This window comes from Astatotilapia calliptera, chromosome 5 (assembly GCF_900246225.1).
Source record: "Astatotilapia calliptera chromosome 5, fAstCal1.2, whole genome shotgun sequence".
In the NCBI taxonomy this organism is placed as follows: domain Eukaryota; kingdom Metazoa; phylum Chordata; class Actinopteri; order Cichliformes; family Cichlidae; genus Astatotilapia; species Astatotilapia calliptera.
The window spans coordinates 17,648,193-17,664,335 of record NC_039306.1 but is presented as its reverse complement, the minus strand read 5'-3'; the positions used below and the strand labels follow the sequence as shown (position 1 = coordinate 17,664,335).

Genomic DNA, 16,143 nt, shown 5'->3' with positions numbered 1-16,143 from the left:
AGGAGGTACAGGATGGCATCCTCCACTCCGACACCCGCCTTGTATGCAAACTGTAGTGGGTCCTGGGCATGTTGTACCTGTGGTCGGAGGAGGTTGAGGAAGAGCCGCTCTAGAGTCTTCATAAGATGTGACGTCAGTGCCACCGGTCGGAAGTCATTCAGCTCATTGGGCCGGTTCTTTTTGGGGACCGGGACGATGCAGGATGTCTTCCATAGGGCGGGCACTCTCCCCAGTCGCAGACTGAGGTTGAAGACTCGTTGTAGCGGCTCCCCAAGTTCAGCAGCACACGCCTTTAGCATCCTAGGACACACCTTGTCTGGGCCTGCTGCCTTTCTGGGGCGAAGCTTCCTCAGTTGTCTCCTGACCTGATCCACTGTGACACTGGGAGATGTTTGGGAGGAGGGGAGGGGGGGAGATGTCTTGCTGCTGAGAGAGGGATTGGAGGAGGGGGGTGTCATGGTGTCAGGAAGGGGGGGAAGCGAGGGAGGTAGGAGAGTGGGGATTGGACTCTGTAGAGAAGGTGAGGGTGGGGGGGTTGTGGGCTGGTCAAACCTGTTGAAGAAGTTGTTGAGTTCGTTTGCCTTCTCCACAGTCCCCCCCACTGTGCTTTTCTTGGTGTTGTGGCCTGTGATGGTTTTCACACCATTCCAGACCTCCCTCATATTGTTCCTCTCCAACTTCTGCTCCACCTTCCTCCTGTAGGTGTCCTTTGCTTCCCTCAGGCAGCGTTTCACCTCCCGCTGTGCTGCCTTCATCTCCTCCTTCACTTTGCTCCTGAAAGCCTTCTTCTTCATGTTGAGGACAGCTTTGACTTCCTGTGTTACCCACGGTTTGTTATTAGGATAACACTGTACCGTCTTAGCAGGGGCGACCGTGTCCACACAAAAGTTGAGGTAGTCTGTAAGACAGTGTGTCGCCCCCTCTATGTCCTCACCATGTGGGCTCAGGAGCACATCCCAGTCTGTGGTGTCATAACAGTCCCTCAGAGCATCCTCCTTTTCTGGGGTCCATCTCCGGATGGAGCGCGTTGTGACCGGCTGCCTTTGGACGAGGGGTGTGTATTGTGGCTGTAGGTAAACCAGGTTGTGGTCTGACTTCCCTAGTGGGGGGAGGGGGGTGGCTCTGTATGCATCTCTCACATTAGCATACAGTAGGTCAATTGTCCTGTTGCTCCTTGTGGGACAATTCACAAACTGGTGAAAAGCAGCCAGAGTAGAGTCCAGTGTGGCATGGTTAAAGTCTCCAGATATAATAATGAAAGCCTCAGGGTTTTGTGTCTGAAGTCTTGCTGTGACTGTGTGTATTTTCTCACAGGCAGCTGTTGCGTCGGCCCTCGGAGGGCCTTGTTCTGAGCCATAAGCTCATATCTTGCCTCAGTTTGTGGTCACTGCGATGCCAGAAGCACCAGCTTGTTCTAGACATCACTCAAGAAGAACTGTACTGTACTGATAGCTATCATCGTTAACATTGTTCTCTAAGGCTCTAAGGCATGCTTTTCTCAGCCACTGCCATGTTAAGCTTTCAGTCAATCCAAATGCTTTCAGTCAATCATTCCAAGTTTCTTCGAGTAATCCATTCAGAGCGGGGTAAAGTTAAATAACAATTATTTTCTCCTTTTAATAGAACAGCAAAGGGATCAGTTAGAACAAGGAGATTTTGTAAAAAGTAATACATACAGCCTAATACTGCTAACAGAGTCTGTTTCAGTCAGAGAGCTCGCCTAGGTTTTAGTGTGGCTTATACAGTTGATTAAAGCTCTAAATAATGAGGTCAGCTATTTCTGTGGGGACTTTCGGTGCATGACGCGTCCTCCACAGTCTAGTGGCTGGTGCTGAAATACAACGGGGACACACTGAGAAGCTCACTCTAATCAGCTTATCTGACATAATTGATTATTTTTCCACTGAGTATGCTTTTCATAAGTTTTCTGAATCTTTCACTGAGATATTTTGTGATGTCATATCACATGGGTCATGATTGTATAATAAACTGGGGTGAAAAGTAACAACTCTACTGTAATCGAGTACAATTTTAATACTTTACACAGTCAAATTAAATAGCAAAACATGAAGCTTTTTTTACTTTATTATATGTTTTGGCAGTAAATACATTGTTAGGATTATCTACCTACTATAACGCTGTGCTGTATATCTGCATCTGTATTTGATGCTCAGTACTTTTTATGTACTAAAAGTTGAATTTTTCTGATAATGCTTTTGTAATTTTCCCTCAGTATTGCATTAAATGCAGGACATTTACTTCAGAGAGGAAACCAAATGGGTCAAATCCTCATTTGTTTTAATGCAGAGGTCTTCTTACCTTTACTGTTCCTTTAATCTTGTTCTGGCTTTGTGAAGTTTTTTGGTCGCATGTTTCAAGGTCGGAGCAGCAACCCTGGAGCTATTGTTGGAATTTATAGTCTTGTTAAAGGTCACTTGTTGAATTCCACACAGCTGGTGATGTACACAGACTTGAACTAAAGCCATCTGGTCAAGGGGCTATAAGCAGAAAATGTCTTAAGTGTCTTCTGGCATTTAAAGAAAGAACAATAGAAAAATAACAAGGTAACCAAAATGTCATATTTTTCATTTTTAAAGTATAAGTCATGGTACCTTGGCAGTTCAGAGGGATGTGATCGTGAGTGGAAACTTTAAATCATAGAAGGAAGAAACCTTCAGACCATATCACATACAGGCTTTTCTTTAACAAGTTATATGGTCTCCATACAGTTTATCTGCTCATGTCTTTCTTGCTGCTTCTGACCATCTCTCACTGTCTTTTTGTTAAGTCAGAAGTGTAAAACATAAGGCCCGGGGGCCAGAACAGGCTCAGCAAAACCTCCAGTCTGGCCCACTGAGAGCCTGTGGAAAATGGGAAGGAGTTCATAGATTTTGAACATTTAAGTGTAGTTTGGAAAGTTTCACTGCTTTTCCTATTGATAAAGACCTCGCCAATTTCCATTCATACTAAACAAAGTAAAGTAATAGATAAACAATTAGATAACAGAAAAGTTCCTGTTTTTCACTACCTACTATAGAAAGATCTACTGAAAATATGTCTATGCGTTGGGCTATCATAGCCTTTTCTGTAATTTTACACATTTATCATATAGAAAAAATTAAATGTACTGTTGAAATTGTAATTATTTTCCTCATATTAAGACTAAATGAGTTTCACTGGGCTGGCCCACTTAAGATCAAAGTGGGCTGAATGTGGTCCACGATGTAAAATGAGTTTGACATCCTTGTGTGAAGCTGAAGCTCTTCAGAGGGATTCATGAATCTGGTTTTCATGTAAAGTATAAGCTACAGTTTATCTGTTGTCATCATCAAGCTTTAGATTTTAAATTTAGCTCTTTTTGCAGTACTATTGTTCCTCTTCTCATAGCCATTCTACTTTGTTACTGGTCTTTCCTTAAAGACTGTAACCAGATAGGCAACAGTCCAGTTGTCTGTTTTGTTCTCCTCCCCTTGCTGCACAAAAATGTCGTTTTTCTACAGGAATTCTATTCCTGGTTCATGTCTGTTGAATTTTGATAAAAGTGCATCTCTTTCTCAAAAACCCAAGATGTATTTCTCTTTAGTGAGATTAAATGATTGTTATTCAGGGCTCCCAGATGTGAGTAACCACATTAGTGGCTGTTTGGTTGAAGGTCTATAATTGTTTCTGGGCTTTAGTCACTGACCACGTGTTTTGTTTTGTTTTTACATTTGAATGCAGCAAGGCATTGCTGTGCAAAGTTGAAGAGTATCATTAGTGTAACTGTGTCTTTAAACAATCTGATTTATGTGACACCACTGACTTTTATGGTGTCCTTCTATGCTGGAGACTGCGAGGGAGCAGAGAGAGCCAAGGTCGAGCCAGCATGTTGATGCAGTTTGTGCCCTTTTAAACTTGAGCTGGACTCACAGCAGAAGTGCTGCACGGTATCTCACCATGCCTGAAAATGTTGGGTAACTGTTTGTCACCGTTTGCTGACTGGTCTTTTTCTTGTGCTACAAGTCTCTGCATAGAGTTGATCTTTTCCCTTCGTGTTTCGGAGCACTGTGGAATGTAACGAGATCACTGCTGTCGGTATGCAGGCCTTCAGACCTTTCCCATTGTAAAAATAAATCCCTGAATGGTGGGTATGATTGAATGGTTTTTACTTGGGATCAAGAAAAATATTTGCAAAACCTCCATGCTGAGCTAGCTAAGTGCTTAAGCGACAAAGTGCTCCAAAATGAAAGTCATGTGTGCACCATGGTCTGGATATAAGATAGCTTAAATGCTCGAAACACCGACTTAGTACATAATCCCATTGTTTGACTAGCCGTAATATAGATTGGGCTTTCTTTAACTAAGGCCCAGGAGATGTTTTTGATGTGCAGTGAGCTGGTAAATGGTTCAGGAGGAAAAGGAAGAGAGTGTTCATGGTAGTTTAGGAAAAATGTAAGATTTCACAGTAAAGCTCTAAAGACTGTTTGGTGTAGTACTGCCATTTTGACAATTTGTTATGCTTTAATACTGAGTACAATATTGTTATGACTAGTGCAAAATCCTCTTTCGCTTTTGGCAAATTCATCACAGAAGGGATTCCTGGAATATTGCACCTTAATTTTTTGTTCCCTTGCTCTCAAACTGCATCACAACTGGGAACGAATGGATCGGTTGGAACCCTTTAACAATGGCCCATAACTCATACGATTATCCCTCATTTTGGTCAGTGCGACCGTGAAAGACTGTAAATCCACCAGAAGATAAAGTAGCGAGATGACCAGCTGCAGCAGTTTGTCACTTATGATTGGTGTGTCCATCTTCCAAAACGAGGTCAAAAGCCTTGAGTTATCTCATATAGGGACTCATAACATTTGTTTTATCTGCTTATAATCTTACCGTTTTAGTTTTAGAGCATTTTTTAGTTGGACAAAAAAAAGAAAGCTGTAAAAGTCAAACAGCTGACAATGGCATTGTAAAAGTCTAGGGAATCTCTGACAGTTTAAATCATTCGCAGGGTTTCCCTTTTGTTCTGTGATGGGTTTAACAGGCTGCAGCTGAAAGGACCGAACAAGCTGAAGTCTATTTTTTCACTTTGCTTGGAGAGAGTTGTGATGTCTTTCATTCTTTTCTCAAAAACACAAACGTAAGGTTAAAACAAGTTAATCAGATCTGATTTAAAAACACTGAACAAGGTCAGGTGGTTGCATAATCTTGCTATTATTGCTTCTTTTTAAAAAATTTTACGAAACACTTTCTCTCTAAAGTGGAGTTTAAATGTACCAATAAGAGTCACTGGCATGTTTTACGTTTTTTAGCATTTGAAGGTTTAATCTTGTTCTTGTAGCTTTGTTAGCAACCAACATAGCGAGAAATCTAGATGGGCTCAAATGAGGGATGCTGTGCAGTACAGGCTCAGGAAAACAGCAGCAGAAGCTTTTATTTTTCTCACACATTTTTCACCTCTTTGTTCTTTTATCTCTTTACATCCATCTCATTTCCCCTCTCTAACCTTTTTCTCTTTCTCTCACAAGCTCAAACTCAGTTGTCTCTTCTGTCTAAGAAGCATCTATTCTAGAAGCTGTAGCTAAAGTTAAATAATGGCTAAGTCTTTGGTCTGCATGGTCGCCATGTTTCTTAACCTTCATCCATTTTTTTGTGTCTTCCTAACAGTCAAAACCAAATTTTATTGAAGGTTAAATTATACATATATGAGAAAAACATATTGGCACGTTTAAGAAAATAAAACCAGCAAATGTTTGGCTTTTTCTTTTTAGATATAACTTAAAGGCATAGCAAAGATGAACACAAGTGGTTTCTCACAGGTGGCAACAGTACTGGGTAAAGAAATCCAGTAATAAATATTGATGTAAACAATAGAGAATTTATAAAATTCAAGAAGAAAACTTTCTCAAACATTTTTTGCCCTCACAGACACACATGATGCATTTTTGTGATTAGCCTGGACTTCGTTTACCGGAACATTTTTGCCATTTTAAGAACCACTTATGACAACCAGACTGTGTGTTGAAACAGGAATGAAAAAATAAAAAATAAAACCAAAACAACAACATAAGAAAGACACAGTGCAGCTGACTCAAAGCAGATTAAAACAATGATATTGAAAGTAGAGGGCGGCTCTTTTTTCTGTTAGAGCAGTTGTTTGGTCTCTCTTTCACACAAGAGGACGTCCTGTCTTCTGTTCCACACTGAAAACCAAAAATTTACGTTCAGCCCTGAGAGAGAACAGCGCTGTTCCTGTGAAGTCCTGAAAGACATGTCTAATGAGAGGGAGTGCAGTCAGGAGGAGGGGCACATCTTTGCCTACCTACCTGCCATTGCATCCTGCACGGTACCCTAATCTCCCATAATTGTCCGAGATTCTGGGCTCCCACCCCATCTCATTAGAGTCTTTACAGCATTCCTGATAAAAGGTCGCTCCTGGTCTCTCAGGGGCCGACTGCATCTAGTTTGTGTAAATCAGAAGTGACAAGAGTTTGCAAAACAGAGTTAAAGGCGTAATCAGTGTGGACTGATCCTTTCATCTGCCAGCGGTGCCCCGATTCTCCTGATCTGGGCTACCTATTAATTCAGATGAACTCTCATATCTTCTTCTCATTTTGCTTTTTTTGGCCTTTGTTTTTCTTATCAGCTCCTTGTTTATTCAACATTTTGAACCAAATCTCTGGTTTTTCCTCCATCTGTGACATTATTTCCACTGCTGTGTGTTCATATGGAAGCCATTTAGCTTCAGCAAGCATTCACCCAACAGTGTTATCTTTCACTGCGCTGCCATTCATGCTGATGTTACTTGAGGTGTGAAAAGCACATGTTAAATGTGAAGAAAAGGCCCTTTCATATACAAAGGCTGTATTTAAAAAAAAATCAGACTGTAGTTTGATTTTCTTTATCTAAGTTGAAGCTTTAAAAAGCGATAGGAATCACAAAACAAGAAAAGACGCTATAAAATATATGTGAGAGGGTGGTGCAAGTGCGATGGAGAAAGATTTATCCAGTTCTCTGTTTAGTTTATTAGCATTTGTCATAATTTTAATGTGTGGACTGGTCGTACAGCTGAGTCGCCCTCAGAGCTGATCAGAGCGAGCTGACTCAGAAGCTGACCTTTTTTTTAAAACAGCCAACAGACCCTATGATGCATCCTGTTTATGTTAACATCTATTTCAATTTTCATTTCAATTTTAAACAATCGCAACACCAAAAAAGGCCTATGAATCACTGATCTTAATGACAAAGGTTTTGAGCTGTTCATTCATGTTCTTTAACATATATGTCATTTCAGATTAGCATTACTCAGCTTGCTGGTCGACTCACATATTAATCAACCAAGATGTCCTATGCAGAATGTCACAGCTGTGCATCAATCGATCCAAACGTCAATGTTTTCAGTGTTTATTCCTTCTCTTGACCATGGTAGCCTGTCACGTACCTGCCATCTTTTGCCCTGAAAGCACTTGGCTCTGGGCGACTTTCCCTGCACTCATGCCCTGTGCATACCTTTGTAGTGTGTGCAGCCAAGACGGAGACAGGCTGGAAACCACAACAAGTAATTTTTGGATTCCTGCAGACCTCAGTGTGCTTTCCCAGGCGCTCTAAACTCCTGGGTCAAAGCTTGAGAAGACAGGTCCTAACAGGTAGAGCGGTGAGAGAGCACGTGCATAAGGGTCAGACGGCAATCCCTCAAAGTCCTCTTGTTCAGCTGTGTACATCATAAAATGTTATCCAGAGACATGCGTGGCTTCATGCAGCTGCAGTCTTCTGCTTTTATCTGTAACTTTTACTGAAAGTAAGACTGAGTGACAGATGCCAGAAACCTTTAATTAACATCTTTATTTTGAACGGACAGACATCTCTCAGAGCTTTCCGCTCTGTTAGCTTCCATCGGATCATTAATCGAAACAGCACTATGGAAGAAGATTGGGGTTGTCTAAATCAGGTTGCAACACTTCAGTTTGGGGTGACTGGCTATTGCATGATTTTGGGATTTTTACTAATGTCACTTCAGCTGTTTATGTCTGGGAACAAAGCAGTTCAGTCATCCCTTGACACATAAATACACACTAGGAACACTTCACTCAAACCTTTGCACATTTATACGCACAAACATTTAAAAGCTTGCCTATCAGTGCAGTGAAATGGATCATCAAAAGAGGGATTAGAGGAGTTTAGGACTCAGTAGTGCAGAATGTTCACTAAACAAACGTAAACACTGGATTTAGTCTATTTGATATCGCTTAGAATTCTCTTGTGGTCAAATGTGCAAGAATTTAAAAAAAGAAAAGGAAACAGGTCTCAGCAGTCATATGCTGTGATAAGCTGCACACAGAGTGCTGCAGACTACAGTCATTTGATTCGTTTTTTGACCTGAGAGTCAGACAGCCTCTCAGTGATTCTGTCAGTGTAGCTATCTGCTGCTTGTCTCTTCCTCTTGTCAACACATGCCTTTGGACAGAAACTGAACAACAACAAAACACAACTGTTGGAGTCGACAGATAAGCAGTGAATTTACATTCTGATCATCTGTTTTCACATGAGAACATGAGAAAAACACCACTGTTGACTTTATGAGCTGTTTAAAGAAGTAAAGACAACAAAAGTCATTTCTTTTTAAGCTGGTACCAAGAATTATTTCAACCAATAAACATTTATACTTCTTTTTTACAGTAGTTAGCAACTTTTCTTTCCTCGGTGTCCATAGCGAACTGACTGGGAACCAAGTGCTGTCGTGCTCTGGAGGGTCAGTGTTGGAGGTGCATTTATTCATGACTTTCAGAGGCTTTTTGTGCTTGGGCCCAGAGAAAGTGGACAGAGTCTGTTCACTCCACAAGTTGAATGATTCATCTTGAAGCAAACTTTGACTTTAGTTCTTGCCTGGTTACGAGGATGTTTTTTTCTTTTTAGATTTTAGAAGTACTTTAAAAGGTTTTAACTACACTTTCCTCCATGATAAAACTTTCTACTCAAGACCTGATTCAGATTGTAAATGACTTCATGGAAACGTTAGCGGTTTGTCAATAGAAGTAAATACACATCATAGAGGTCGTTGTGTGGTTTTCATTAAAGGGTGTTTTTTTTTACTTCTCTGGATTAAGGAAAGCCACACCACGTCCTATTGCCAGTGCCACTTAACAAAATCTCAGCAGCACGTTGGCCACAATTACAGGGCTTTGGGAAGAAACCCGTGCCTCAAACTGGCACTAAGAATGCATTAAATATGACTAAGGGTGGAAATTATAAAATGTTTAATAGGGCATGCACTTTTTTTCTGGTAAAAGCCAGTGTGGCACGCCAAAGTGAAAGATGTTTTATCAGAACAGGCACTTTGATGCGTGCGGTTTTCTTGGACTGTGAATTGTAGCAGCTGTGTTTTAGTTACAGGATGAATAGGAGCAGAGCTGGATCGCAGCGTGTCAGCTTAAGAAATGGCTTCACACCTGGATGCTACTGATGTAGCAGAAGGCTACCAGTAGGGGGCGGTATTGAACTTGAGCTGATGACTTGCAGAGGTGAAGGAAAGAAAGACACATAAGTATGTGGAGTTTCTTTATTTTTTACATCTGATATTTTTTATATTAAACGTGCTTTGTATTAAATCTGGGCAGCAGGACTCATCTGAAGAGTTTCTCAGCAATATTTATAAATATGCATGAAATATCAGACTTTTATAAATCTATTAACTGATTTATTTAGACCTGAACCGAAGGACTAAACATCAGAATGACACTGCCTGCTTCTTGAGATTAAACTTGGCATTCCAAGGAATTACTGTGTTTATAAAATGCGAACTTTGATGATATTTTTGTGAGCTTTGTTGAGCCCATTTCACCAGTTCAGGTTTGTGCTCCTGCCTTTCCGAATGAGCCTTTTTACAATAAACATTTTATCGATTAGTTAAACTGGAGGTCAAAGGAGAGGATGATTTTGAAGAGTGTGAAGTGGGCAGTGAGTTCATAGGCAGTGAGTTTCTCAGTTGTAAACTGTGATTCACCTTGCAGCTCAGTCTCAGTGATACTTCTGACTCAAATGCATCTCATGCAACCTCGAGCCAATCCCATCTTTGCGGCACCTGGTAAATGAAAGCAGCTGTGAGGACTGTAGGGAATACAGCGAAGAATGAACACTAGCAAAGCACATTTCTACACCAGCAGGGTTTTAGATCAGGGCCCTAAAAGGAAAAAGCTTAGTGATATCCACATTGTCCCCCCCCCCCCCCCCCCCCCCCCCCCCGATCTTCAGTGAATGCTGCAATTTTTCCAGCCCGTGACCCCCTCAAGATAATATCATAGGCCTGGTGGTTTTCTTTGGCACAGCTAGCCCAGCAAGACATGAGCCTCAACCTACTGGGAGCAGTGGTCATCTTTATCTGAGGAAGTCACACAATACAGCGCAAAAATGTAAACTCGAAGATCTGCTGCAGCTGAACTTTCATAGAAGAGATATGTCCTTCTGAAGAGGCATTAAAAAAAGTTTTAGAGGAACTTTCATTATTTTCTTATTCTTTACAGGTTGCTTTAGCACAGAGTGTCCACTGTGAGGAAATACATAGTTTTCATACATTTCCAAAGATGTGTTTTATTAGAATTCAAGAAGACATAACAGCTCAGTTTGTCTTTCATGGCGATGTAGCAATGACTGTGTTGACTTCAGAGAACAATGAGAAGAAACTCCACCTTTATTTATACTTGAAGAGGTTAGAAGGTAAGAACCATTTCCAGGGTTTGCTTGAAATTAATTTTAATGATGCTATTAGTCATTCCTATGCTCGGGGTGTCTTGTAGTCAGTGTAGTTAGTCCATGATGAAGTAAATAAGTTAAAAATAAGTATTTGATAAAATAGTGTCTCTTCTCTCGTCGCCTTAATGGTAATGTAATAATTTATGAGCTTTTTATTTCATGGTGTTAGAGGAGATGGTCTTGGTTTTGGGGAATGTGGCCCCACTTCTTCTATAAACATCAGGAAGCTCTCAGTACACTGCAATAAAATACCGAACCACTAACTACAGCCTCCAAAATTAGCATGCAGTTGGATCAGCACGTCTTTGTTAGAGGGCTAAATAAAACTAAACACAGTGACTCTGCTGCCGGGCTAATATGAAAGTAAGCCGTAGTAAATTAGATGTATTTTGTTTTCAGGATGTACGTTGTTTCAGTTTCCACCAATGAATATCTCAAATTTTACTCAGTAACAGCTCCACAACTGTAAGAAAAGCCTTGGACAAGAGGATTGGGTGAAATACTGAGTGACATTTGAAAAACCTCTGGCAAAACAAGTATTTGTACTTTGGTCAAAATGGCAGACATGTGTCTGGACTCTCTGTTTGAGGCAGGATGAGGAGGTTGGTCTTTTGTGAGGGGCTCAGAGCCGTCACTTCTCCATATTGAAAGATCTAGTTTAGGTGACTCAGGCAACTGAGTAGGATGTCCTCTGGGTGACTTGGGCATGAGGTGCTTTGCCTATGCCCTACCAGCAAGAGGGGAGAACTTGGTGGTAAAAATTCTCAGTGTAATTCTACCAAATTTGATGAAAAGGAAATAAAAATCAAGCATATTAGATGCATCTGTGCAGCTCAGTGCCTTTTCCTTTTTTTATATATTCAACTCATCACTTTAGCATATTGTGATTGGCATTTTTAACATTTTATGGATAAAATAATTAAAGGCATATATTTTTTAAACCAAGAACAAGATATGATTGACATACGCTGCTGTTATCTTTTGTTGTGCAACACTGAGCTAAGTGATTGTCTCATCTAACTCCTTGAATACATCCAAAGATGAGATTTTACCATCAACTCAATGATTTTTATTTTATCATATCATTTCTGGTGTAAATTCAGTGATGTTAAAATTGACGTATAATTGGTTTATCTCTAAGAGAAGTGTGTGCTGCATAACTGACACAGTTAGGTATCTACCATATGGTGAAATCGTCTCATGAGAGACCACATGGGTTCAACCCTGAGCGCTGCCCTTTGACTGAGGGAAGAAGTTGGGCTGCAGACACACCGCTATGTTCCAGGCATCTGATCTCATTTTGGAAAAAACACACACACTCATCCCCACCACAGAGGCGCAGAAGAAACCTCTGTGATCTGATGTTCACGGGATGGCGTTGATCTTTAAACGCTTCCCTACTTTAAAGCTCTTGTTTCAGTGTCTGGTACCTCTGCTGGAGGTTCAGTCTGGTGACGGTTTGATAGATGGGTTAAAGTGCAATGGAAAAATATATCACCAACCCCCCATCTAGGTTAAAGTAGGTTTGTAACCTCTGTTTCAGCCACCATATTCAGCTCAGTAGTCATTAGGTTTAAAAATCTGAGATAACTTTTGTGGCTGGTTTACGTGGCAGTTTTGGATTAAGTTTAGTTTAGTACAGGGGTCCCCAATCCCAGTCCACGAGGGCCGGTGTCCCTGCAGGTTTTAGATGTGTCCTTGATCCATCACAGCTGATTTAAATGGATAAATTACCTTCTCAACATGTCTTCAGTTCTCCAGAGCCCTGGTAATGAACTAATCATGTGATTCAGGTGTGTTGACCCAGGGTGAGATCTAAAACCTGCAGGGACACCGGCCCTCGTGGACTGGGGTTGGGGACCCCTGGTTTAGTATGAACGCTATCATAGAGATTTTGGAGTTTGTTTTATCTACTGTGTTTTCAAATACTCTCCATTGCAAAAGGAAAATATATACAGTGTTTAATATTTATATACCTAAAATGTAATTAAAGCTCCATTTCTGTGTGCAGCCCATCCAAAGTCTCGCTCATTAAAACTGCCATCCTGATGGAGAAATAAGGACTATGTGGTATGTTACTGAGCCAGGGGAGACATTCAGTATTCCACTGCTGCTTTGTGTATTTTCTTCCTGACCCATTGAAGTTCCACATTCCTGCTCTCTTATTGGGCAGAAAGACTAGGGAGAATGATGAGCGTGACAGTGACCCCGCTCAAACCCCTGCTCAAGCTGCCACAGGTGTGTGGCCTGGGGATGGAGAGGGGTCGTCAGTGCTCAGTTCTGACCTCGACTTCAGGTCAAGTTGCCTGGTTGTTTTTCTGCATCGAGACTGCTGTTTTCCACGGTCCATATATTACAGGCTAAATGAACTGTAGCAAAAGGTGGGCACTCTCTCTTACCCCAGGACCCAGACCCATTAATTTAAGCTCTTGTGATGTAGGTCCCATATAAAAATTGGTAAGGATCACAAATTAGGTCTCTAGCTGTACTGCTTCAAAGAAGGATCGGTGTAATAAACTGATTATAAATTACGTTTCACTGTGTAATAAAATTGTATTAATGTTAAAGGTGACATCTCACTGCCAACAGAGAGTTCGCTGTTTTCAGTCCGAACATTTCCAGATGTTGTAAACCGAGAGGGAAATGGTATAATTAGCTGGTTAGACGCTGGCACTGCGACGTGAGCAAGATTTGCTAGTAAAGGGGAAAAAAGCTCTAATAAAGCAATTTTCTCTGCATTCGTAGTCGTCAGTCTGTACAGTAACTCTCCTCTTTTTATGAACGTGGAGAAAGTTTACAAGGTGCCAACTTCCAAGTGAATGTTCCCCCTTAATTTTTTCCATAGTCTTCAGTTTTCAGTCCAAGATTCCTTCTGCTGGCATGGCAAGTAAAACACCCAGTGTCATCAGGTATAAAACTTTGCTCCGAGCATGATCTCTGCTGACAATGTTCCATATGAACTAAATTTAATAGTAATGCAGTGAATCCGCATCCGTGTCCTTAAACTGTGGTGTAAACTGAATAATCTGTTACACATTTATCTGTTTATTCTCAATTTTAACATCTCCTCATTATGTGGAATCTCTGCTGCTTCAGTTATGATACGCTGGACTGTCAGCGCCTGTATCTGACCCTGGTCATTATGGGTAGTTTGGGAACTGCAGGGAAAGATTTTATCTTGTGTCGTTGATGACAGATTTGGCAGCACGTTTAACGATTGGGAATGAAATGGAAAGCAGTGAGCTTATGTGGAAGTGTTCAGGATGTTTTGCATGAACAGGACAAATCCTTACTCTGGTTCATGTTGAAGTAGGTTTGCAGGTAAGAGTGAATGAGGGCAACATGTTACTGCCTCATATTTCCATTTGTTCCGCTTAATTAATCGCTGTTTATAGTTTGATTCTCTTCTGGATATATTCTACCTTTTCTTTTCTTTTTTTCTTCTTTTTTTCCCTATTTTCCTTCAAGTTGGTACCAAGAAACAAACTGAAGGATGGAAAAAGGGCACCGAGTTTACCACAGCGATTTTCTTGTAGTTCCAGGCCCTTCAGTACTTTTGACACGTCCAAGTTTATTCGCGCACGACATTTAAAACACAATAGAACAACATGAAAAGGAAGTGAGAGTCTCTCATGCTCAAAGAAGCATAACCCTGTTTTATCTTAGACACTATTTCAGTACATCCTTTTCATTTAGCATGATCTATCCTTTGTTCTTCTTTCTCAGAGGTTTCACTTTAGTTCACATGTAAATAATAATAAGGAGATTAAAAGCGAGGAATAAACATTTCATCAGTGCTTTGTCGTATTTTTCCCCTGTCAGATGTGAATGAATGTGAGGAGACCAATGGAGGCTGTGAAGCTCTCTGCTGTAACACCATTGGAAGTTTCTACTGCAGGTGTCCTCCTGGACAGAAACTGAACGAAGATGGAAAAACATGTCAAGGTCAGTGTGGTGTTTAATTTCAAAATGGCGCTCTGGGAATTTGACACATTTTAAGTGCATTAATGGCACATAAATTATCATAATTACAGGGCATCCACACAGGAAATGATGAAGGTTACCTAGGCAACTGTAGCCTGAAAAGTACACTAGTATCCAAGTGTCAGCAACAAAGTGATATGTAACAATGTGTGGATGCCCCTTAACAGATTCAGTCTCTTAAAACAGTTATATGATGGCCTCTGTGGGTCTGGAGAGTAAGGGAATGACCAGAGGCCACAAGAAGTCAGTTACATTCAGGGACATCAGGCAAGAGAAATGACTGCTGGTGGCCCAAAGTGGGCAAGTTAAATGGTTTGAAGTTAAATGTCAAGGCAACTGATTGAACTAAATGACAGTGAAGGATACTATTGCAAAGTTACCTGGGGTAGGTGACAAAGACTTTCCCTTTAATGTCTGTATGGGCTACAATTGGTCTTGTGACCTAAAGGTTGGTGGTTTTAGCTCCAGGCAGGAGGATAGAAGAAGTAGTGAACTTCTTCCAACGGGATGCCCTTGAGCAAGCTTTTTAACCCTGGAAGTTATTTATTTTTATAGCGGCAAATCACAACAACAGTTGCCTCAAGGCACTATTAGCAAGAAGTTGGCAACGATGGGGAGGAGGAAACTTCTAAAAGAATCGGGTTCAGAAAAGAGCTGTGCTCTCAGTAACACTTCATCTCATAAACAAACATTATGAAAAATATGAAAATAAAAAATGAGATTATTTATGATGGAAACATTGAGGTTCTGATTGTCATATGGTTGGTTTTCTGATACAAATATTCTCAAAATAATCAGCTGTGAAGCTGTTTTTTTCTTTTTTAACTTGTAGTTGTCTCTGTGTAGATAACGCCTAAAAGCACGAGTTACTCTGACATTACAAATGATCCCTTGTAAAGGGAACATTCGTTGCCATTTATTAGTTTAATACTACTTGGAAATGTCACCTCATACCAAAACAATGTGTCAATTTGAGTGAACCACAGTACCAGCTATTTTTACATTGCACATCATAGATAATAAAATTATCTTGACATCTGCTCTTCATGACTCAGTGTCTGTTAAATAGAAAACTGTAGCTATCTATCATGAAGCCCAGTATCTCTGCCCTGTATTTCATCAAAACTGATATTTTCCCATGAGATTTGTTTTTACTTCATGATAGTTTGATGTTTCTGGTTAGGAAATCTCTGCAAGGGCTTTAATCAGAATAATGAATCCTGTGTGTACCAGCCAAGCCCAGAGGAGAGACGCTGGAGTGCTCGGTGCTACGGCTGCAGGAGGAACCAGAGAGAGATCTGATCCAGGTCACGGTTATTAGGAGAGCTGATGTGAACGTTGTCACAGCTGGCTTTCATAGCTGTCTGTCTTTGCCACCGGTGTGTACTGGAGAAAAACAGCTACCCTCAGCATTAATGCCCTAATTGTCTG

General features: G+C 40.8%; 1 protein-coding gene across 2 annotated transcripts in view; it reads left to right on the top strand.

Moving 5' to 3' along the window:
* The window catches only part of megf6b (multiple EGF-like-domains 6b), a 63,328-nt gene that overhangs the window by 16,095 nt on the left and 31,090 nt on the right, over positions 1-16,143 (top strand). For both annotated transcript variants that reach the window (XM_026167678.1, XM_026167677.1), the window contains exon 5: positions 14,551-14,673. In XM_026167678.1, coding sequence (XP_026023463.1) covers positions 14,551-14,673 — 123 coding nt within the window. The remainder of the gene's footprint in view (positions 1-14,550; positions 14,674-16,143) is intronic.